This window comes from Salmo salar, chromosome 14 (assembly GCF_965601325.2).
Source record: "Salmo salar chromosome 14, fSalSal1, whole genome shotgun sequence".
NCBI classification, from domain to species: domain Eukaryota; kingdom Metazoa; phylum Chordata; class Actinopteri; order Salmoniformes; family Salmonidae; genus Salmo; species Salmo salar.
The window spans coordinates 24,074,125-24,098,355 of NC_138304.1; the positions used below are offsets into that span (position 1 = coordinate 24,074,125).

The following is a 24,231-nucleotide window of genomic DNA, read 5'->3' on the forward strand; positions in this document are numbered from 1 at the left end:
CAAGGTAAAATAGATTAAAACGAGTGTCATTTATATTTACAATTCCCTTATCCAAAATGATTACTCATTTACCTAGCTCTTATAAATTACAGCTCAGAAAAATCAATCAAGGAGATGCTATTTCCACTTGGAACCGGTATGTTCGCTTGATCTTATTCATGGTTTCCACGCAAGTAAAGGGGTGTGGGGGGATACGTCAGGTGAATAGCATGCTATTCTCGTGCTTAAATTCAAGGTCAGAATACGTGTAGAGAGAAAAGTGAATAAAAAGGGTATTGTTCAGGCACATAACTAGTTTAAATCAATGTGGTACTCCACACACTGAAATACTGCTCAGCAAAAACTCTTCAATCATTTGTTGTATTGATGAGAGATGTTAACAGGTAACTTGTGCATTTGGCAAGCTAACCTGAAACCACTAGGGTTTCCTGAGTGTGTGGTGGGGAGGGAGACAGCCTGTGTGAAAAGGTTCTTGAGCAGATCCTCTTGATAGCATTGACAAAACGGCATAACACCAGTCATATTTGCTATTTAAATCTGTCAATTCTAAACTTAACTATTTGTGCAGAATTGTGAGCTGTAGGAAAAATGGTGCACAAAATACCATAATACTTTGAGAAACCATACTTAAGAGTAGGCCTATAATAGTCAAAAAATAATAATAATACAGTTCAGTGAACAGATATGGAGAACATGGTTTACTTTATTTAATAAAGGCATAGCTGATTCTACCATTTCTGAATGTCTACAGAAAGACAAAACACACACAAAAAAAAAAAAAAACTTAGAACACAAGCCTATTTCTGAATGAACCCCCTTTCCCTCCCCATAACAAGTGAAGCATTCTGAATTCCAAATCCTCATGCAGTATCAGTGATTCTCTCCTAAGCAATGAACTTAAACTGGGACACAGTGCTTAATGTTGTTGGTTGGTCATTTTTCAGTGCCTGTAATGTCCCACAGGACTATTGAAGTATGGAATGTTACACCTGCCCGAAGTGCAGGGTTCTCTTCCACACATCTTGCGGTGGTGAAACCAAAGCCACAGTTAAATTTGAGTCAATGTATTAAGGATGGGGCAGAGAGAGGCGAGTCCACATTAACAATGTAGTAAATGGCAGAAGGCCCAGAGCAGAGTGTTTCCAACATTTTACCCGTTACCCCCTCCTAGACAGCAAGAACTGGTTAAGCTCAACACCACTGACAAACACCATTCATGATGATCCTACCACACATTTCAGATCAGAACCCCTTACAATGAGCAGATACAGGAGAGAAAACAGGGCCACAGTTTCACTCTTGGTTTGATGTGCTAAATAATTTGTTTTTTTATAAGCATTTCAGGACAAATTTGTCCCAAGATTCAGTCTATTTTTGTAAATACAATTGTAAATGCAACAGGAAAAGCACAGAGAAAATACACATTTAAAGTTGGCTTTAATAAAATGTTCTCTACATGAAAATAAAAACACTTCCCCCGTCATACAATATTTTCAGTCTTCGTATACCTTCTAAATACAAAATGCTTTATGCTGCCTAAACCATAAAGAGGGAACCACTGCATATAGTCAGCAAATGTCTAATCTTATCCAACAGTGACCCCTAGACTCAACTGACAATTTAGAGCTATGCCTCAAAGACTGGTCCTGGAGAGCCTCGAGTCTGCTGATTGTTGCTCAGTACTTCAGGGATTCCATTATTTGGGAGGAAACAGTCATTATCTGGCTAAGGCGTTTGTCGTGACATCAGAGGAACTTAGCCAATAACAGATTCACACTGGCGTACCCCAAGTGGCAGGAACTTAATACCCAAACAATTAGTTCAGTTAGTTACACAATAGCTATGTAAAAAGCTGAGCTACGACTTTAGACAAGAAAACCATGCAAGCCACTCTCCGGGGTATAATATGACGATTACCACTATCCTAGAGGATGAAGTAATTACTTTTATTCAATAACTGTTGTGATAATAGTAGTGGTTGCAAAGAGGTTACCATAAATCAATCTTTCTCCCCTATTCTGAGCCATGTAGGGGAGTCAGGGACTACTACACCTGTCCTGCCCTCTGTCCCCCAGCCATAGCCCAGCCCACTGTCTGTCCATCTGGCTCGGCTTGTGCCCCATATTGCTGAACCAGCAGCTTTGCTGGACCCGTTTGCTTGTTTCAATTACAAGACAGTGCCAACCATGATAGTAATAAGAAAAAAAATAACTGACCAGGCACAATGAGAGCCAATAAAGATGCTTAAAACTATTAAAAAGGCAGAACATGAACAAACGAAAACAATTACGCAGGTAAGCTAGTTACATTTCACCTCAAAGAAAGTTGAGTGAAGGGAAAGAAGCAAGGGGAACGAGGAACATATAAATATAGACTTCCCCTATAAGCAGTAAACTATGACAGTTACCCAATATTTCATAAAGCTAAAACTGTTACGAACAAATCACAAAATACAGTATTTCTAATAATTGCAATCTATTAGAGCTAATAATACTATCCCTACATCTATTTTCTCTTCCCTTTCTCCGTTTGTTGTTGAGCTAACATTGTGGTGAGCTTTTAAAGCATTCCCATCATCCTCAACTGACCTGGAGATGCACCTCCCTCCTTAGAAAACATTTACAGAAAGCAACAAGACGCAGTCCAATTAGCAAACTGGAAAACTCGCATCTATAGCATAACCTGCTTCGGTATTTTCAAACGATTCTGTGCACAGAAAGACGGGCACGCTTTTACCCCCACATATTACCAACTGCGGCAATATAGCTAGAACAACTCCATTCATTCCTTCATTCATACCCCAGCTACATAGTCCATCTTCCTCCTGTTTCTTAGTCCAAGATAAATACAATTTAGTCAAGAATTCAGTAAGATTTCAGTCTTTTTTCCCTGCCACCACATCTACCGTTTTAGGCCCACCTTGCCTTCCCAATAAGACCCTGCACCACCTTTATTCTCCTCTCTTGTACAGTAGGTAAGTCAAGACAGAGTGGTAGTAAATCCACACCAAGAGCAGCGCAAGGAGCTTTCAGAGGAGACCAGCTACATGGAATCCAAGTGAAATGGACTGAAGGATGGTCGTTTATGCCCACACTCTCCAGAGGAATTCAGGTGTTGAGCATGGTGACTGGTTGTCAGAGGTTCAGTTTCCTCAACGTAAGAATCCTACAAATTGGACCCCGCAGTAGCTTCGTGCTCAGCAGTGAGGTGGAGAAGGTGGTGCTTGCACGCCCTCATTGCCATGCGAGGCACAGAGAGAGAGCGAGAGAAGACTTGTACCGTTCCTCGTTATCCGAGGGGTGTTTTGAGCCTGTTGGGAAATCGTTTGACCTTCCCCAGCCTCCATATGCCGGTAATTCCGATTTGGAGCGTGTTTTTATTTTTTTTACTTCATCACACAAGTGCTTCTGACTGCAGGCCCTTCAGTGTGGAGAGTTCATGGTGCCATGGCCCCTCTGCTGCTTCTGCTGCATGAGGAGCTGCTCCAGAGCCGACGGCCCCGGCTGCATCATTGAGCTGGACCAGATGGACTGGGGAGAATAGAGAGAAGAATATTGTATGACATTTATTCAACTAGTCTAGTGTAACTAACAGTAGCTAAACCTTACACATCTAAACTAGTATCAACTAGCTACAATGGTATTGTAATATTAGTTGCAATCAAAGGGACATTGCATGCAATTCTGTTTGTGTGTATGGTACCTTCAGACTGTCAAGGAGCACAGTGGAGGAGTCTTCCATGGGCGACTCCTGGGCCGCCCAGGAGCTGCTGGGGGCGTTTCCCTGGTGCCAGCTGTTCTCGGGGGCTCGGTGATCTGTAGAGGATGACACAGCAGGCAGGTAGTCCAAACCAAACCCACTCACAGCTCCTGGACAAAAACAGGTTTTCATTATATAAAACACCATGATTTAAGAATTACTTCAAAAAGTGTAGAAAAGTCTCATACGAAAGTGAAAATAAATCAATGCTAACATTAAATGACATTTAAATACTTCAGTGGGTGTAAGTGATTGAGGGGAGGGTCAAAAATATATATAAATAAAATAAATAAATAGGTTGACTAACCAGTCTTTTCCACCTTCCAGCGGTCGACCATCCTCCTGTCTCGGCTGTCGGGCGTTCCTATGGGGCCGAAGTTAGAGAAGGGGATGGAGCCGTGGTTGTGTGTGGGTGGGGAAGAGGGTAAACTGCTTGGGTTGGATGAGTGAGGGGACTGGCTTGCTGGTGTTGAGTGGTCTGTTATGAAAATGGAGAAATATCATTATGTAATTATATATAAATTATTATTAAATGCTTTTCAATATGATTATATTGAAATTGCAACCCTTTCAGATGCTAAGCGTGTGATTTAACATTAACAGGGGACTGTTGTGACGTTTATGGAGGCAAGTACCTGAGCTGGCGGGAAGGGACGGGGACCATGGAGTTCCTTCAAACAGGGAGTACAGGGAAGGTTCCTGGTGCAGCATGGGAGCATCAGGCTTGGGGTTGGGAGACATGTTTTTCCCATACGCCTGACTGAAAATGCTGTTTTGATAGGATCTCTCCTAAACAAAAAAAACATACCAAGAAAACACAGCTTTCAGGCATATCAAATGTCAGTCACTCCCCTTTGGTTTACAACATTAAATGTGGCATTTCAAACTCAACAGGGATTTAAGAGCAAACATTACAGAAGCTCTGTGAGACTGCAGCAACAAGGGCTCACAGAGTAGCCTTAATCAAACCACTGCCTGTGAGATGCAGTCTACATTCTTTCCCGCACAAAGCAGTCAAACAAGTCTGGCGGCAGGCCTTTGAAGAGCAGAGATTCTCCCATGCATACTGACCTGAATTGGAAATCCAGATAAAGGCATGAGAGAAGACGACTGGCCCATCACCTCAGCACCACTCTCCATTCTGGACTGATTTGACAAATACAGGAGAAGATTGGGAAAATGTTATCAGATAGAATGTTGTGATTAGTAATCGCCTTCTGATAAATGTTATTTATTCCATCAGCATATTTCCTAGTCGACTCTGCAGGTGTTCGTATGTTTGCTATGAATACTGATAGGGATGGAATGTACGCAATATGTTGGATAATGTCTCATTTAATCCCAGTTACAGTATATGTTCAACAACGTATCTTATAGTGTACATTTTACAGGAGTCATGGAACACACAACATTTAGCCTCATCTACCAAAAGCACAATGACTGTTCTGACAAGTCAAACAAATATTGGGTCGACTTCTGTTAACATAGAATGAACAAAACCAACCAATTATATCAACACTAGCCTGGAAAACATATTTACATATACTGCCCTCTTATTCAAAGTATGAGCCTTACAGTATTTTAATGAGCCATATCTCCCCGCAACTCAATTATTCTACTCACATCACATACTTTGTGAAAGTGAATCAGGGCCTGCATTCATAAAGTGTCTCAGAGTAGGATGGCTGATCTAGGATCAGGTCCACCCGTCCATGTAATCTTACTCATAACTGATCAGCACACTTTCTGAATACGGTCCCTGATGTTTAACATGCTGGTTAAACCAAGAGGATTACGTTAAGCGAAGTAGACTACATACAAATAGGTTTCTTCCTGGAGCAGTGCTAAGAGGACTCGCCAAGGCCTGGTAGAAACCATGAGGCTTAGTAAAGACCAGCTCTTCCTCCTCAAAATTTGATAGACTTTTTAAAAGGTCTGGAGGCAGAAGAGGGGTGCTCTTGTTGTCCTAGTGAGAGAATGAAGCAAAAAGGAGGGGGAAAAAAAAGAAACAAAAAGGTAAGCCAGTAAGAAATAGGTTGGCAAAGGAATACTTTTTTCAAAGGAATACTTTTTTCAAAGATAAAGCTCATAAAAAGGTGGCAAAGAGGAGCCAGTAAAGGTAGTAAAAAGATATGCCTAGCTTTCCAAAGATAGACGACTTTAAACCAAGCCCTGTCCTCAAGCTAGGTTACCCAAAGAATGATTGTGCCATATAAGCCCATACATTCCAGTTTGAGTTGTTACAATCATAAATATTTGAAACTAATATAACAGTCTGGTGACTGATCATACAACCATATTATATCAACATTCAAATTCCTTCCTATACAAGTCAATCACCTTGAAAATGAGGAAATGAGGCCAAAACAGAAGGTGGGAGGAGCCTGCTCTAGTACCAAATCAATGTGATGGCAGAGCATTATGTAATGCATAACATGGCTCCCAATTGGCTACTCTATCAAACAGGTCTGCTCAGTCCAATAACAGATCGTATAATCCTACATAGTGGACCTCATCTATCATGGGGTCAGACGGGAATGGTAGAGTCTTAGACTTACAGCTGGACTTTCCAATGCCTATATACCGTTAGACTGACCGTATCTGCCACAAACCCCAGGACTTCAAACCAAACTATTATCCGTTTCTCTGAGGGAGGAAGCCATAGACCCAATGGACTCCGATCCAATAGGGTTGCTTACATTTAGAGTCAAGTTACCTACACAAACATTCCAATAACATGTGACAAAATACAATCCATATCCAAACATGCTAAAGAAGTGTTAGGAAGAACAAGATAGAGCCCTAACTCCCCATTCCCTAATTCACATTGCTAGGTCTAGGTGGTTGAGGACAGACAATATCAGCCTAGTATATAATCTATCTTGTGTCCTATATCTATGGTTGAGGAGTTCAACAACACTCACCTCAAAGGGAGGTCCTCTGGGTGCATTGTCCTGGTCTGGGTGGAAGACCCCTGGGGGTGGCCGCTTGCCCATCCTCTCCCCCACCATCTGTCTGTTATCCCCCATGCGGTAGGGAAGCTCCCAGTAAAAATCCTGCATTTTCACATCTGGGTACTTCATTTTCTTGTCCATGCTGTTCTGCTGCTGTGGCGCGGGCATCTGCCCAGCCGTTTGCACGGAGTGTTGCTCGAAGAGCTTCAGGGAGTCCTGGGGGGGCATGCCATAGTAGGGCTGCTTGACGGGCACCTGCATGGCCTGCATCTTCTGCATGGTGGGCTGCCCCTGGTGCTGGCCCCACATCTGGCCAGCCTGGTCAACCTGCATGTACTGTTGATTAGAAGGAAAACCGGACAACTCTATAATAGACAAGCTCGTGCATTTCTTTGAAGTGCATTTATAAATCACAACACTCTTTACAGTAGAACAATAGCACTCCTTTAAATATCAAATTTTCCTGAATGACGCTGTATCTTTCCAGTCCAGAACTATTGTGATCTATAATTTACCTGATGCATCCCTGGATGAGGTGGGCTTTTGCCCAGCTGTACTGGCTGCACTGGCTTAGTGGGCGACTGCTGCTGCTGCTGCTGTTGGGCCAGAGCCTGAAACTGCACCGACTGCTGCATGGACTGCTGGGCCTGGGAGGGCTGCTGCTGGGGAGGACCCTGTTGGCCCTGGGTGGGCGGCTGGTTCATGGCCCCCGGCCCTGCTGGCCTCTGCTGGCTGTATGGAATGTGAGACGGCTTCCCGGCTTGGACCTGCACCTGCTGGGTCTCAACAAAAAAAAAAGTTGTCATTCATTTTTTTGTGTGATTGTTTTTTGGTTCCAAGCACTTCCATTTGCTTAGACAAGAGGATATAGGACCGGTTTCCCAGACAAATTCAGCCCACAGATTCTCCAATGAAAATGCTTTTGAGTCCAGGATTAGGATTAATCTGTGTCTGGGAAATCTTGCCCTTTACCTGCTGGGCGCCAGGCTGCTGAGGGTGGGAGGACGGCTGTAGGAATGGCCCAGAGACAGACATGCCTGTAGAGAAGGTGAAGCCGGGGTTCATGGAGAACGCCACGGGAGGAGGGATTACATAAGCCGGAGAAGGGAAACCTGAAAAGTTCAACATCAAGTTAGTTTAACCTGTTGTGGTATAGGGGGCAGTATTTTCACGGCCGGATAAAAAAACGTACCCGATTTTATCTGGTTACTACTCCTGCCCAGAAACTAGAATATGCATATAATTAGTAGATTTGGATAGAAAACACTAACGTTTCTAAAACTGTTTGGTGTCTGTGAGTATAACAGAACTCATATGGCAGGCCAAAACCTGAGAAGATTCCATACAGGAAGTGCCCTGTCTGACAATTTGTTGTCCTTCTGTTGCATCTATATCCAAAATACAGCATCTGTGCTGTAACGTGACACTTTCTAAGGCTTCCATTGGCTCTCTAAAGCCGCCAGAAAGTGGAATGGGGTGTCTGCTGTCTCTGGGCAAAGTACAACAGCTCTGTTTGTAAGTGGTCAGCCTGGGGACAGTGAGACTGAGATTCTCCATGTTTTTCTTTCTCTCTCTGAATGTTGCCCGGTTGGAATATTATCGCTATTTTACAAGAGAAAAGTAGCATAAAAATTGATTTTAAACAGCGTTTGACATGCTTCTAAGTACGGTAATGGAATATTTAGAAATGTTTTGTCACTAAATGCGCTCGCGCGTTACCCTTCGGATAGTGACCTGAACGCACGAACAAAACAGAGGTATTTGCACATAACTATGGATTATTTGGAACCAAAACATCATTTGATGTTGAAGTAGAAGTCCTGGGAGTGCATTCTGATGAAGAACAGCAACGGTAATCAAATGTTTCTTATAGTAATTCTGAGTTTAGGTTGTCCCAAACTTGGTGGGTGTCAAATTAGCTAGCCGTGATGGCCGAGCTATGTACTCAGAATATTGCAAAATGTGCTTTCGCCGAAAAGCTATTTTAAAAATCGGACATAGCGATTGCATAAAAGAGTTCTGTATCTATAATTCTTAAAATAATTGTTATGTATTTTGTCAACGTTTATCGTGAGTAATTTAGTAAATTCACCGGACGTTTTCAGTGGGTATGCTAGTTCTGAACGTCACATGCTAATGCAAAAAGCTGGTTTTTGATATAAATATGAACTTGATTGAACAAAACATGCATGTATTGTATAACATAATGTCCTAGGAGTGTCATCTGATGAAGAGCAAAGGTTAGTGCTGCATTTAGCTGTGTTTTGGGTATTTGTGATGCATGCTAGTTGCTTGGAAATGGCTGTGTGGTTTTTTGTGTCTATGTACTCGCCTAACATAATCTAATATTTTGCTTTCGCTGTAAAGCCTTTTGGAAATCGGACAACGTGGTTCGATTCAGGAAAAGTGTATCTATAAAATGGTGTAAAATAGTTCTGTTTGAGAACTTTCAATTATGACATTTTGTGGTTTTAAATTTGGCGCTCTGATTTGTCACTGGCTGTTGAATAGTGGGGGACAATTTCATCCCACCTCCCCTAGAGAGGTTAATGAATTTACATGGCAGAATACAATTGAACTGCAAACAGTTTACACATAAAATAGAGAGGGTTATTCGCTACTCTTAGATCTAAAAATCTTTTAAGTGTAAAACTGTTCAACTTAGGTATGTGATCACTGTGAGAGGTGGTGCTGGTACCTGGTCGGCTGGGCAGGGGAGGGAAGGCTCCCGGGTGGTGGATGGGGATGAACTGGGAGGAGCAGGTAGTCTGGGTCTGAGTGACTGGAGTCTTCCTGGCCTCAGACACTGGTGTCCTCATCTCCGGCTGGGCTTTCACCTGCACCAAGACACACAAACTCTGGGTCAGTAGGTAGTAAAAACCCCAGTAAAAATGTCTGCATCCTAAATAGATCCCATAGGGCTCTGGTCAAAAGTAACGCGCTATATAGGGAATAGGGTGTCATTTGGGACGCAAACATACAATCACAGGATATATCCCACCTTTAGAAAAACAATGCATTCGTTTTACCTGTTTCCCTGCATCTGCAGCCTTCTCATGGCTGTTCTTCTTCACCTCACTCTTCCTCTTGCCATCCCTCTTCTGCTCTCCTTTTCCCAGCGCGCCGTTACCTTTGCCAAAGTCCCTCCGTTCCTTCCCTGCATCCTTATGGTGCTGGTTGCGGCTGGGCTCCCTGCTCTGTTCCTGGGGCTTGATGTTCTCCTTGAAAGTCACCACGGGTCTCTCGCCGATCTCCAACATACTGTTCTGGGTCTTGCCCATGGATAGGACTGACTTCAGACCCATGTTGCCCTCGTTGGGAGTCTGCTCTCCATTGGAGGACTCCTGGAGCACAGGGGCATCCTTCTCCTGGGGCTCCTCGATGGCCAGCTCCTCAATGTCAGTGATGAACAACAGCAGACTGTCGCTGAATTTGTACTGAATCAGCCTGGAATACACAGCCACAGGCATTGTCACATACTGTTGCATCTTGTAGGCTATTCGAGTAGGATGAAAACTACTGATATATTGGCGCATGTGGTAGTTTAGTTCATAATAGGTCTTTTCACACGGCATTGTTCTTAGTTTTGGGCTATCTTAGCCCCAGGCTAAGACTGGCCCTGGGCTAGCTTATCCTGTGTTTACACAAGTATTTGTTAACTAGAGGTGGGGAGTCGACTCCAAAATAATTCCTTGCCCGTCGACTCCCATTTCTGGTTGTCAAGCGTCAATCCACTAGGAATCGACTCTTAAGATTCTGTATTTTTTTTCGATGGAGTAAACTAGTTGTCATAGTCTATTTCGAGAACAAACTCTCGCATCTTCCACAGCAAAGAAAGAGCGAGCGAGGGAGAGAGAGAAATGGGAGGGGCACAGCCAGGCCACCATGCAGACAGAACTGTGCATCGATAATCAAAACATTTAGGCAATGTCTCGTGAAAGTTAACTAAAGTAGGCTGAGCTATTCTACACGCAACAGACCGAACACACACTAGCGTTTTGCATAGCAAAGAGAAAGAGCAGGCGAGGGAGAGAGGATCGGGGCAGGCAGACAGACAAAACCGTGCATATATCTTGGTTATCTGCATCTCACAATGTCTTGCCTAGCAAAGCATTGTAAATATTAAAGTATACTAATTCCTTCACATCACCTATATTCAAACAAAATTGGCCTTTTATAGGCTAAGTTGCTGAGCAAATGGGGAAGATCATGCCAGTCCTCTAGAACGCAAATGTAGTCTTCCTAGTAGGACTCCGCAATTATTATATACTTTTTTATTTAACTAGGCAAGTCAGTTAAGAACAAATTCTTATTTTCAATGACGCCCAAGGAACAGTGGGTTAACTGCCTTGTTCAGGGGCATAACAACAGATTTTTTTACCTTGTCAGGTCAGGGATTCGATCTTGCAACCTTCCGGTTACTAGTCCAATGCGCTAACCACTAGACTACCTCCCAGCTACCTCCCGGCAATAATGAGGTGGTGAGTGCGCATCCGTTTTGGGAGTCGAGCAAGAGTTCACTCCGTCGACTAACCACAGGAGTCAGAATCGACTCCAAAAATCATGGAGTCGTGCACCACTATTATTAACCCTGGGCTAAGCTTTAGCCACGGGCAGAGGAGTCACACTTTTATTCTAATGCCATGGGCTTACGGACAAACACATGCAACCAATGTTAATAAAGGCATTAAACACATTACTTCCTCATTATTTTGCTTCACGCTCAGCATTTTATGATGGTCTGCCTGTCCAACCTCTGGAAATAATCTATCATTTTTCACATGCGATATCGCCCATGTACAGCGAATGCTGTGCACGGACGAGACATCAACTTTTCTCATCCAAATCAAATCATGCAACAATATTATCATCATGGATAACTATATCCAATTAAATGTCAATAGAAAAGTTATGAAAACGGAGTGTTTGCTTTGCTGCCCTTCCAGCTGTAGAGTTTGACTGCCTTCAGTTGACTAGCTAAGTGTAGTGGGGAGTTTCCCCAACACAAAAAAAATATATAGATATATAAAAATATATAAAAAAAATATACAGATTTTTTACCTTGTCAGCTCAGGGATTCGATCTTGCAACCTTCCGGTTACTAGTCCAATGCGCTAACCACTAGACTACCTCCCAGCTACCTCCCGGCAGGTTGCAAGATCGATATATATATCTCGACGCTTGACACACAGAACTGGGAGTCGATGGGTTGAACGTCGAAGAACGTTCAACCCATGTTCTTCGACGTTCAACCCATCGACTCCCAGTTCTGTGTGTCAAGCGTCGATTCTGCTAGGAATCGTCTCCTAAGATTCAGTAATTTTGCAACGGAGGAAACGATTTTCCATAGTCTGGTTGGAGATCCCTGTCCTAGGCAATAGATTGCAAAGCAAGGCATCCCCGCTAAACTTTTTGGAAATGGCCAGTTTATTTTCTCATTCATAAACAGTCAAGTGCAAATATGATTCAGCAGGAAGGACGTCTACCATGGAGCCCTAAAATAATTATTAGGATCACACTTCATCAATTTAAATATTAATGGGGACACCTTTGGCAGCCAAGCCCAAGTTACCAGTGTAGCATATTATATAGTCTAGACATGATGTTGAAATATATTCACAGCTACAATAAAAGTCAATTAAATGTGAATAAATTAAGAATTACAAGGAGCAGTTTGGAAAAACTAATCCTGTGTGATTACTCCTCTGGAACAACACACGTTTGGATAATAATGACAAAATATCAGTTAAATATTCGAGTTCCTACACATCACCTGTATTCAAACAAAAGGTTTTTTTTATAGGCTAAGTTGCTGAGCAATAGGGCAAGATCATGCTCATGTCAGTCCTCCTGAATGCAAATGTCTTCCTAGTAGGACTCTGAAATAACGAGGTGGTGTGTACGCAGCCGTTTCAGCGTGTTTTGGGAGTCGAACCACAGGAGGCGGAGTAGACTCCAAAAATCCTGCAGTTAGCCAGCCTGCATAGCAACCATTTGTTAGCCATAGTAACCAATGTTCTTTCAATTTTTTTTATTGACAGGTTTTTGTCCACGAGGATGAAATAGTATACATTTACTTAAAATACTGTGAGAACGCATCACAGGCATATGCAAATTGTGTGAAAGTGCAGCTTTTGTGATTGGACAGTGAAAATTCTATGCGTTGTTCTTGACCCTGTTTCACACTGGCTATTTTGGCACCATGTTTCTGGGGCTAGCCCCAAAACGTCAATGCTCACCCTGCTCCAGAGCAGGGCCAGCTAGCCCTGGGCTAAGGTCGGTGCTAGCTCATTTTAGAATGAGCAAGTGTGAACACTCGCTTGGCCTTGGAGCTAAAATCTTCCTTAGCCCCGGGCTAAGGCGCAGTGTGAAAATGCCTAATAAGTCAGTAGTGCGAAGGTAGAGAGAGACTGTTGCATCTTTGAAAAGCAGGCCATTTTTCAAAGACGGAAACTTTGATATTGGCGGTATGGATGTGGTAGTTCGTAATAAGTCTTTAAAACAGTAGTGGGTAGAGTGTTGAAGAATCACCCTGGTTGGTTGTCTGCCACCCATTTCCCCAGACTGATGAGCCTCTGGTGACGGGCACGGACTGGCAGACCCTCCTTGTCCACAGCAACGCCCTGGTGGCCTTTAGTGAAGTCAAGGATCCTGGGAAAGGGGTATACCAAAACAGACCATGGTTAATACAAGAGAACATGGAACATGCTATTCACACAACCACACAGTCTATATGGAAGACGGGCTGAGACAAAAGGGTAAGTAATGCGTGTACCGTAGAGCTGGCCGGAGAGCCAGAAACCCCTGCAGTTCAAACTCCTCTGGAAGTGGAATCACTGGAAAACAGATAAGGGACATTAGAGACAATCAACAAAATTAGAGCTCTAACCAAGAATGAGCAGAGTATCAAAGCAGAGATTTCAAATGGGCATTACTTGATGCACAGGAAACATCATCTTCCTTCGGTTGGAAACTGTTCAGAATGGACACCAGCCAAGGCCAAACACTGAGGTGAAATAAGAGCAAAATCTTAAGTAAAACACAGACAATACAAAAACACATTCAAAAGTATTCCTGCTATTGCTAAGATCTAAAAGAAAGGGTCCAAAAATGAGTAAACAATAAAATGACTCTACAACATCAGACAAGCAGAATGTACCAAACTAAAATATAACACCTGGAGGGCAAATGTTGACATAGAAAGTTAAAAACATACTACTGTCGTTTGTCCACAGCACTGTCCTGAAAAACAGTGGATCGCAGTTTGAGCCAGTCCAGAGACACCTTGATGGCCGGCAGTGGACATTCTCCCATGATCTCCTCTCCTCGGTTCTTATTTAGTAAAGCTTGGCTACACATGATACCCAGAAATGACACTGAAAGGAAGAGGGGAATAAAATACAAGTAAATCCAATTCTGCCATTCTAATTCAACAAAGTGTGGTGACATCTGATAGACTGAGGTTGAGAAAAGCGTATGAGACAATCTGATAGCTGGGCCTTGCAGTTAATACAATTACATCTAAGATGCATGTTATCAAATCCATTTTCAGTAGTTCCAGATTTTTAAATATAGAAAGTAACAAACTAAAAACTGCATAACCACGAACAGGCATGTCAACCACAAGGTGAATCGCCTCATGCATATTGAGAAACAATTGGAGTTGGGGACATACTGAAGAGGCCGAGAAGTTGGAACCAGCCGATTTGCTCGTCGGAGCTGAAGCTCTGGTCGTCTGCTTCGTTGCCAAAGTCCCTCAGATGGTGCAGCTCAAACAGGTTGATAATCGTGATGTGGACCAGCTGCTGGGAGCTGAAGGCTTTCTGCCGAATCAGCCTCTGCAAAAACAAAATTGATTAAAAAAAATAATCAATAAACAGTGTTTAAACTATTTTAATATATGGAATTGGGGTAGCTTCAGACACAGATTAAGCCAAGTCCTGGACTAAAAAGCTATTTCAGTAGAGATTCTCCATTGAGAAAGCTTTTCAGTCCAGGACAGACTAAATCTGTGTCTGGGAAACCAGCCCATAGCTTGTTTAGTGCAGTAATGCAAAGACGTCAGTAGGGAAGTACATATCCAAGATACCTGAAACTGCTCTTCCAGCTTCTCCCTAAGGTTGTTGAGCTTCTCCAAACTCTTGCTCAGGTAAACGTGACCGTGGAACTTGATGAAGGCCTTGATGAAATCTGACATACTCCACTTTGTTTTGACCTCATCTTGGCTGAAGATAACAGACTGGGATTAAGCATGTATACAACAAGTTCAACTCCTTTCTCAAGTCCACACACTATAAACTAGGGATGGACTTGAGTAATCGAGTATTCAAACGGACGTCAAAACTCGGTCTTTAACCAGAGAAAAAATAAATAAATACTGCAAAACTATTTGGTGGAATGTGCAGTGGCTGCCCGAATGTCTTGAAGACATGTTAATTTGCTTTGACATTAGTGTTACATTTGTGCATGTGCATTTGCGTGGCACAACAAAGAAACAAAGCATCACACCATTCTCGCTAAATTCCCTTTCATGACGCTCACTCAATTGCGTTCCGACCGCTCTCTCTACACATGCGTGCAAAGTCCACGCACAAACTCCCGTTAGTCCTACAGAAATAAATCGTCATACACAAGCTAGATCACTTGCCAAATGACAGTTTATCAGAAATTCTAAATGGACTTGTTGATTAAAGTAGGGAAATATGTTCCAACAACAAGATGCAGTTTTGGAATAATTGTTCCGTCTTTTCTGCCTAGGCTACTTTGCTAACTGGCAGTGCCACTTAGCCTAGGCTAACCAATTCTATAACCCCCCCTAAACATACAGGTTCCACACTGAAAATATGCAAAAACAGTTTGATAAAGAGTGTATTTTCAAGTATTAAGGCTAGGCCTACTCACCAAACTGATGTCATGGCCATAATTTAATCACTATGCAGTGTTCAACGTGGAATTGTTAATCCATTTGGAAAATTCCAAACAGGCAGAATAAACTAAATCTACATAATCGAAAATACCAATTTTGGTTTGTAACCTGAAGAAAAAAAGAAAAGGTATATGAACTGTTAAGAACTGTTCCAGACACGAGATGAGCATCACTACGCACTGACAACTTTTTTCACTTGGAAAAATATTCTGTTCTATTTTATTCTGTTATATTACATCATGTATTTTTACTATAACATAGGTGTGTCTTGACTGTGATAAGGGCTCGGGAAATAAGAGCGTCTTGTCTGCTAAATTAACACAACAAGGTTATGCCATTACAAAACCATCAGCTTCTACATGCAAGCACCACTGCCGAGGTTAATGCCTTTTTGAAGATTGTGTTCCATGATATTTATTGAAAACAACTGGTTATATTATTAATCTTGAAAGGATATGTTTTGCATGTCACAAATCACATCTTCAAGATATGCAACTTCATGTAACTTTCCAAATACAGGAAGTTGCATATCTTGAAAACGTGATTTGTGACATGCAAAACATTTGACTATATCAACAATGGACTAATAAAACAAATACCAAATATTGTTTGTGGGTGGAGTTTCTTTAAAATGGCAATAGTTTTTTATTAAATATGGCAATTTAGCTATTAGGATTTTTTTTCTGTAATGGTTATGATAAATTAGGCATTGTTGCACACTTTTGGAATATAGACAACTGCACCAAATATTTTCCAGTGTATTCTAAAAATAGACTTATTTTCATTCGAGTGCTCAGAAAAACATTCTGTGAATACTCAGTCAAAAATGTCCAAATTCCCATCCCTAATGTAAACCAGCTGGCTGATAAACACCTGTAAGGACATCAAACTGTTCATTAGTCCCTTCCCAAATGATCGTTGATAAAGGTGGGAAAATAGATACAGCTAAGCATAACACTTTTTGAAAAGAGTGGTTGAAATGAGGCTACAATAAAAACACTCAATGATACATTTTTTTTACATTTTTTACCTTTCAATAGCTTTAGTGAGAGCTTTCTGCAGGTTGGTGGAGGCTGCAGGGAAAGGGAACTTGACGGCGATGCTCCTGCAGTAGTAGAATATCGTTGTGAGGTGGTCCCCTTTAGAGGAGGCCAGGATGGCCAGCTGATTGTAAGGCTGACCTGTTGGAGGAGATAGACATTGGGACATCAGTGAAATTAACAGGTTAAAAGATTTCATATGCTGAAATTATTTTATTTTTCAGGTGAAATTTTGGAAGCTGCAAAAAGGTACATTGATGCTTTGTGTACCAGTAAACAAATACTGTACATTAAAACGTTTGTAAGTACTTACCATTTGAGGGGACAAGTTGAGCTGCATGTCTGTAATAGGACTCTGCCTGGCTGGTTTGGTTGCGATATCGTGCTTGAAGGGGGGGGGAGAAGATAAGCAAAACTGCTCAAAGCACTGATTGGGAGCCTGATAAATATTGACCTCTAAATGATCTGCCCAGTAAAATTATTTTGTAGTGATAGTGTTAAAACTCACCAATGTCGCCAAGGTGGACGAGACAATGCTGGCAGATATAAGAGCAAGAGCTAGGTTGGGGTTTTACAATGGTGCTGGGGTTGGTCTGTTTATTGCTGATAATTCCCAGATGAGATGATTTCACACGACACGGCAAATCCACATTGAACACGGTACACAGCTCCTGTAGTAACTGTTAGAGGAAAGGGTCAAGTTACTAAGAGTTAACGAGTTTTGCTTCTGTCATTTCGACATTTGAGAAATTAAAAAATGTCAAGCACCATGTGTCCTGATTAACATACTTATGTCAATATGATGAACTGCTTACTTTATAAATTCTAGACAGTTGAAGTTGGAAGTTTACATACACCTTAGCCAAATACATTTAAACTCAGTTCTTCACAATTCCTGACATTTAATCCTAGTAAATATTCCCTGTCTTAGGTCAGTTAGGATCACCACTTTATTTTAAGAATGTGAAATGTCAGAATAATAGTAGAGAATTATTTATTTCAGCTTTTATTTATTTCGGATGGGGCCACAGTGTCACCTGACCCCTCCTGTCTCAGCCTCCAGTATTTAATGTGTCGGGGGGCTAGGGTCAGTCTGTCACATCTGGAGTATTTCTCTTGTCTTTTCCGGTGTCCTGTGTGAATTTAAATATGCTCTCTCTAATTCTCTCTTTCTCTCGGAGGACCTGAGCCCTAGGACCATGCCTCAGGACTACCTGGCTTGATGACTCCTTGCTGTCCCCAGTTCACCTGGCCGTGCTGTTCAACTGTTCTGCCTGCAGCTATGGAACCCTGACCTGTTCACCGGACGTGCTACCTGTCCCAGACCTGCTGTTTCAACTCTCTAGAGACAACAGGAGCGGTAGAGATACTCTCAAAGATCAGCTATGAAAAAGCCAACTGACACTCGTGTTACTGACTTGTTGCATCCTCGACAACTACTATGATTATTATTATTTGACCATGCTGGTCAAATATGAACATTTGAACATCTAGGCCATGTGCTGTTATAATCTCCACCCGGCACAGCCAGAAGAGGACTGGCCACCCCTCATAGCCTGGCTCCTCTAGGTTTCTTCCTAGGTTTTGGCCTTTCTAGGGAGTTTTTCCTAGCCACCGTGCTTCTACACCTGCATTGCTTGCTGTTTGGGGTTTTAGGCTGGGTTTCTGTACAGCACTTTGAGATATCAGCTGATGTAAGAAGGGCTATATAAATAAATTTGATTTAATTTCATCACATTCCCAGTGGGTGAGAAGTTTACATGCACTCAATTAGTATTTGGTAGCATTGGCTTTAAATTGTTTAACTTGGGTCAAACATTTTGGGTAGCCTTCCACAAGTTTCCCACAATAAGTTAGGACATTTTGGCTCATTCCTCCTGACAGAGCTGGTGTAACTGAGTCAGGTTTGTAGGCCTCCTTGCTCACACACGCTTTTTCAGTTCTGCCCACAACTTTTCTATGGGATTGAGGTCAGGGCTTTGTGATGGCCACTCCAATACCTTCTTGAATTTGTTGTCCTTGAGCCATTTTGCCACAACTTTGGAAGTATGCTTGGGGTCAATGTCCATTTGGAAGACCCATTTGCAACCAAGCTTTAACTTCCTGACTGATGTCTTGAGATGTTGCTTCAATATATCCACATAAATGTTCTTTCATGATGCCATCTATTTTGTGAAGTGCACCAGTCCCTCCTGCAGCAAAGCACTCCCACAACATGATGCTGCCACCCCCCGTGCTTCACGGTTGGGATGGTGTTCTTCGGCTTGCAAGCCTCCCCCTTTTTCCTCCAAAACATAACAATGGTCATTATGGGCAAACAGTTGTATTTTTGTTTCATCAGACCAGAGGTCGACTGATTAATCGGAATAGCAGATTAATTAGGGCCGATTTCAAGTTTTCATATCAATCGGAAATCGGTATTTTTGGACGCCGAGTTCTTTTTTTTTACACCTTTATTTAACTAGGCAAGTCAGTTAAGAACACATTCTTATTTTCAATGACAGCCTAGGAACGGTGGGTTAACTGCCTTGTTCAGGGGCAGAACGACAGATTTTTACCTTGTCAGTTCGGGGATTCAATCTTGCAACCTTACGGTTAACTACTCCAACCACCTGCTTTACACTGCACTCCACGAGGAGCCTGCCTGTTACGCAAATGCAGGTAAGTTAAGTTGCTAGCTAGCATTAAACTTATCTTATAAAAAACAATCAATCATAATCACTAGTTAAACTAGTAATATCATCACCCATGTGTAGATATCTAGCCTGTCCGGCGTTGCATATAATCGCTTAGGCACACGTTGCTCCAACGTGTAGCTAACCATAAACATCAATGCCTTTCTTAAAATCGATACACAAGTATAGACTTATATTGACTGCTAACAGGAATTTTTTTAACTATGGAAAATGTGTCACTTCTCTTGCAACAGAGTAAGGGTATATGCAGCAGTTTGGGCCGCCTGGCTCGTTGCGAACTGTGAAGACTATTTCTTCCTAACAAAGACAGCCGACTTCGCCAAACAGGGGATGATTTAACAAAAGCGCATTTGCGAAAAAAGCACCATCGTTGCACGACTGTACCTAACCATAAACATCAATACCTTTCTTAAAATCAATACACAGAAGTATATATTTTTAAACCTGCATATTTAGCTAAAAGAAATCCAGGTTAGCAGGCAATATTAACCAGGTGAAATTGTGTCATTTTGCGTCCATTGCACGCAGAGTCAGGGTATATGCAACAGTTTGGGCCGCCTGGCTCGTTGCGAACTAATTTGCCAGAATTTTATGTAATTATGACATAACATTGAAGGTTGTGCAATGTAACAGGAATATTTAGACTTAGGGATGCCACCCGTTAGATAAAATAAGGGACGGTTCTGTATTTCACTGAAAGGAAAAACGTTTTGTTTGAGATGTTTCCGGATTCGATCATATTAATGACCTAAGGCTCGTATTTCTGTGTGTTATTATGTTACAATTAAGTCTATGATTTGATAGAGCAGTCTGACTGAGCGATGGTAGGCACCAGCATGCTCGTAAGCATTCATTCAAACAGCACTTTCGTGCGTTTTGCAAGCAGCTCTTCGCTGTGCTTCAAGCATTGCGCTGTTTATGACTTCAAGCCTATCAACTCCCAAGACTAGGCTGGTGTAACCGATGTGAAACGGCTAGCTAGTTAGCGGGTGCGAGCTAATAGAGTTTCAAACGTCACTCGCTCTGAGACTTGGAGTAGTTGTTCCCCTTGCTCTGCATGGGTAACGCTGCTTCGAGGGTGGCTGTTGTCGATGTGTTCCTGGTTTGAGCGAGGAGAGGGACGGAAGCTATACTGTTACACTGGCAATACTAAAGTGCCTATAAGAACATCCAATAGTCAAAGGTATATTAAATACAAATCGTATAGAGAGAAATAGTCCTATAATAACTACAACCTAAAACTTCTTACCTGGTAATATTGAAGACTCATGTTAAGAGGAACCACCAGCTTTCATATGTTCTCATGTTCTGAGCAAGGAACTTAAACGTTAGCTTTCTTACATGGCACTTTTACTTTCTTCAACACTTTGTTTTTGCATTATTTAAACCAAATTGAACATGTTTCATTATTTATTTGAGGCTAAATTGATTTTATTGATGTATTATATTAAGTTAAAATATGTGTTCATTCAGTATTGTTGTAATTGTCATTATTACAACAACAACAAAAAAAGCTGATTAAAATCGGTATCGGTGTTGAAAATTCATAAATCGGTCGACCTCAAGACCAGAGGACATTTCTCCATGTGCAGTTGCAAACAGTAGTCTGGCTTTTTACAGCGGTTTTGGAGCAGTGGCTTCTTCCTGGCTGAGGAGCCTTTCAGGTTATGACGATACAGGACTCGTTTTACTGTGGATACAGATACTGTCGTACCTGTTTCCTCCAACTTCTTCACAAGGTCCTTTGCTGTTGTTCTGGGATTGATTTGCACTTTTCGAACCAAAGTACGTTCATCTCTAGGAGAGAACGCGGCTCCTTCCTGAGCGGTATGACAGCTGCATGGCCACATGGTGTTAATACTTGCGTACTATTGTTTGTACAGATGAACGTGGTACCTTCAGGGGTTTGGAAATTGCTCCCAAGGATGAAGCAGACTTGTGGAGACCTAAAAATTTTTTCTGAGGTCTTGGCTGATTTATTTTGATTTTCCCATGATGTCAAGCAAAGAGGAACTGAGTTTGAAGGTAGGCCTTGAAATACATCCACAGGTACACTTCCTATTGACTTAAATGGATGTCAATTAGCCTATAAGAAGCTTCTAAAGCCATGACATCATTTTCTGGAATTTTCCAAGCTGTTTAAAAGCACAGTCAACTTAGTGTATGTAAACTTCTGACCCACTGGAATTGTGATACAGTGAATTAGAAGTGAAATTCTGTCTAAACAGTTGTTGGGAAAATTACTTAGGACATCTACTTTGTGTCATGCACAAACGATAGCTTTGGCAAGTCGGTTAACAAGAGATTTGTGGTGTGGTTAAAAAACAAGTTTTAAATGACTCCAACCTAAGTGTATGTAAACTTCTGACTTCAACTGTATATCTGCAGAGCTGGCAAATAAGGGTGGGCCAAAACCTAAGATTATTCAAAAACGTTAGCATACATTCTAGATGCAACTTACTTGTGTGTAAAATCCACTAGCTGCCTCAAGAAACAAGGACAGATTGGCCTGCACCTCACTTCTGTTGGGGTTGGCTCTGTTCTTGGCTTGACTCTGTAGTGTTGTTATTTGATTCTTAAAAGCATGGTTCCAGCTGAAAAAAAAGAGGTGAGAAAATGAAAGTATACTTTCTTGTTTCAGAGTTTAACTAAACAGCTGATGATAATAATAATATAATTCCAACAGTACAATAGTTATATTGTGCTTGAGAGCAAATTGACTTACTACACAGTTATTACCAGAGGTGGGACCAAGTCACTACTCTTCGAGTCACAAGCAAGTCTTAAGTCACAAGGTCCAAGTCTCAAGTAGAACGGGTCAAGTCTCGAGTCAAGTCCATGTCGTGCATTCTAAGAGCAAGTCAAGTCACACGTTTTTTCAAGTCCTGTCAATAAAACTAATCTTTGTCTACTGAGGCTACCAGACAGCCCTTTTCATTGTCTACAAAATATTTTGATTACGTAATAATTCATTTTACCAACAAATTCCAAATGGTTAAGTACATAAGCAATTTCAAAACAAAAGACCAGTAAGCCTATGCTAGTAGTAATTGTTGCTCCATGAGCCATTGCTGGAGAGCCTGCAAAGTAAACAGTTAACATTCTTGATTAGCAAACCATTTTTGGAGCTGCATATTTGTGGTAATCCTCTCTCCCTACAATCTCATAATACCACTACATCCGATGCTATAGCTGTACAGCAATCCAGTTGATAGCTCAGTGATCCTCAAACTTTGACACCTCCACCAGGTAGCCCCTAATCATCATCAATATCTTAATTTCTCCAGAATGTAACATATTCATCACATAATATTGAAGGCAGTCCAATGTTACAACTATCTTCAGACATAGCCAGTAGCCACCAGACTATATGAAAATGATCAATGAAACTGGCAGATAGCTTAGCGTCACTGTTCTGGCAAATAAGTGTCCGTAGTAGATTGCTTATCTTTTACATAATGTTTATATGGATAATATTATCACACTGATGAATGGTCATTGGTCAACAATCAAGACTTACAATTTTTGGTTCTGAAGATTTTGTTTTTTTTAACAATTTGTGCAATACCGTAGGCCTATGCTAGAAACCTGAAAAAACAAAGGTATAAATAAAAAAAATGGTATGTACAGTGCATTTCGCAAAGTACTCAGACCCCTTAACTTTTTCCAAAGTTATGTTACAGCCCTCTTCTAAAATGGATTAGATTTTTCCCCTTATCAATCTACACACAATACCCCATAATGACAAAGCAAAAACAATTAATTTTTGGAAATGTATAAATACAGAAATATCACATTAACATAAGTATTCAGACCCTTTACTCAGTACTTCGTTGAAGCACCTTTGGCAGCGATTACAGCCGGGTCTTCTTGGGTATGACGCTACAAGCTTGGCACACCTGTATTTGGGGAGTTTCTCCCATTCTTCTCCGCAGATCCTCTCAAGCTCTGTCAGGTTGAATGGGGAGCGTTGCTGCACAGATATTTTTCAGGTCTCTCCAGAGATGTTCGATCGGGTTCCAGTCCGCGCTCTGGCTGGGCCACTCAAGGACATTCAGAGACTTGTCCCGAAGCCACTCCTGCATTGTCTTGGCTGTGTGCTTAGGGTCATAGTCCTGTTGGAAGTTGAACCGTCACCCCCAGTCTGAGGTCCTGAGCGCTCTGGAGCAGGTTTTCATCAAGGATCTCTCTGTACTATGCTGCATTCATCTTTCCCTCGATCCTGATGCTGCCACCACGCTTCACCGTAGGGATGGTGCCAGGTTTCCTCCAGAGGTGACGCTTGGCCTACTGCAGCTCTGATTGGTTATGGCGCACCGGTCTGTGTAGAGTACGGGCCCCGAGTCATACCTGTCAAATCAATAGAATCCTTCTCCGATGTGTTCTGTCTACAACAGAAATCTCTTGCATAGTTACATTTTGCATACTAAGTATTTCATAGTTTGTTTTGTTTCTTTATGTTGCATTGAATGTGGCTAATATTGCATTGATCCGATCACAATAACAACAGTAAATGGAAACATTGACAGTGTTAACTGTCGTGCTTCTCTGCGGGGGCTGATATTTCTTCTGCACAGCAGCCCCAGGTGAGCAGCGCGCAGTTTAGAGGGAACAATGGTCTCAAGTCAATGTTGTGTACCAAGTTATTTTATAGAGTAGTCTCAAGTCAACAAATTTGTGACTCAAGTCCAAGTCAAGTGACTTGAGTCCACACTTCTGGTTATTACTAATCTACTTTCTTTACAGTTGTGTTGCAATCTTACAAATGTAAAATCCAGTTAAGGTCATTCAACCACTTTTTTTAAAATTTAATTAGGCAAGTCAGGAACAACAAATTCTTATTTACAATGACGGCC

General features: G+C 41.8%; 1 protein-coding gene across 4 annotated transcripts in view; it reads right to left on the reverse strand.

Annotated features, from left to right (window-relative positions):
- Positions 1-685: 685 nt before the first annotated feature.
- The window catches only part of LOC106569064 (nonsense-mediated mRNA decay factor SMG7), a 31,994-nt gene continuing 8,448 nt past the window's right edge, over positions 686-24,231 (reverse strand). For 2 of the 4 annotated variants that reach the window (XM_014140006.3, XM_014140005.3), the window contains exons 4-24: positions 21,837-21,969; positions 17,188-17,359; positions 16,993-17,064; positions 16,670-16,820; positions 14,803-14,938; positions 14,389-14,551; positions 13,930-14,089; positions 13,649-13,719; positions 13,489-13,549; positions 13,245-13,364; positions 9,743-10,160; positions 9,412-9,550; positions 7,686-7,825; positions 7,229-7,495; positions 6,684-7,049; positions 5,579-5,725; positions 4,831-4,905; positions 4,395-4,548; positions 4,067-4,237; positions 3,703-3,869; positions 686-3,530 (exon numbers count right to left, since the gene is read on the reverse strand). In XM_014140006.3, the coding sequence (XP_013995481.2) occupies positions 3,423-3,530; positions 3,703-3,869; positions 4,067-4,237; positions 4,395-4,548; positions 4,831-4,905; positions 5,579-5,725; positions 6,684-7,049; positions 7,229-7,495; positions 7,686-7,825; positions 9,412-9,550; positions 9,743-10,160; positions 13,245-13,364; positions 13,489-13,549; positions 13,649-13,719; positions 13,930-14,089; positions 14,389-14,551; positions 14,803-14,938; positions 16,670-16,820; positions 16,993-17,064; positions 17,188-17,359; positions 21,837-21,969 (3,391 nt within the window). In that variant the 3' untranslated portion in view covers positions 686-3,422. The remainder of the gene's footprint in view (positions 3,531-3,702; positions 3,870-4,066; positions 4,238-4,394; positions 4,549-4,830; positions 4,906-5,578; positions 5,726-6,683; positions 7,050-7,228; positions 7,496-7,685; positions 7,826-9,411; positions 9,551-9,742; positions 10,161-13,244; positions 13,365-13,488; positions 13,550-13,648; positions 13,720-13,929; positions 14,090-14,388; positions 14,552-14,802; positions 14,939-16,669; positions 16,821-16,992; positions 17,065-17,187; positions 17,360-21,836; positions 21,970-24,231) is intronic. The other 2 variants (XM_014140007.3, XM_014140008.3) reach the window with 2 other exon arrangements.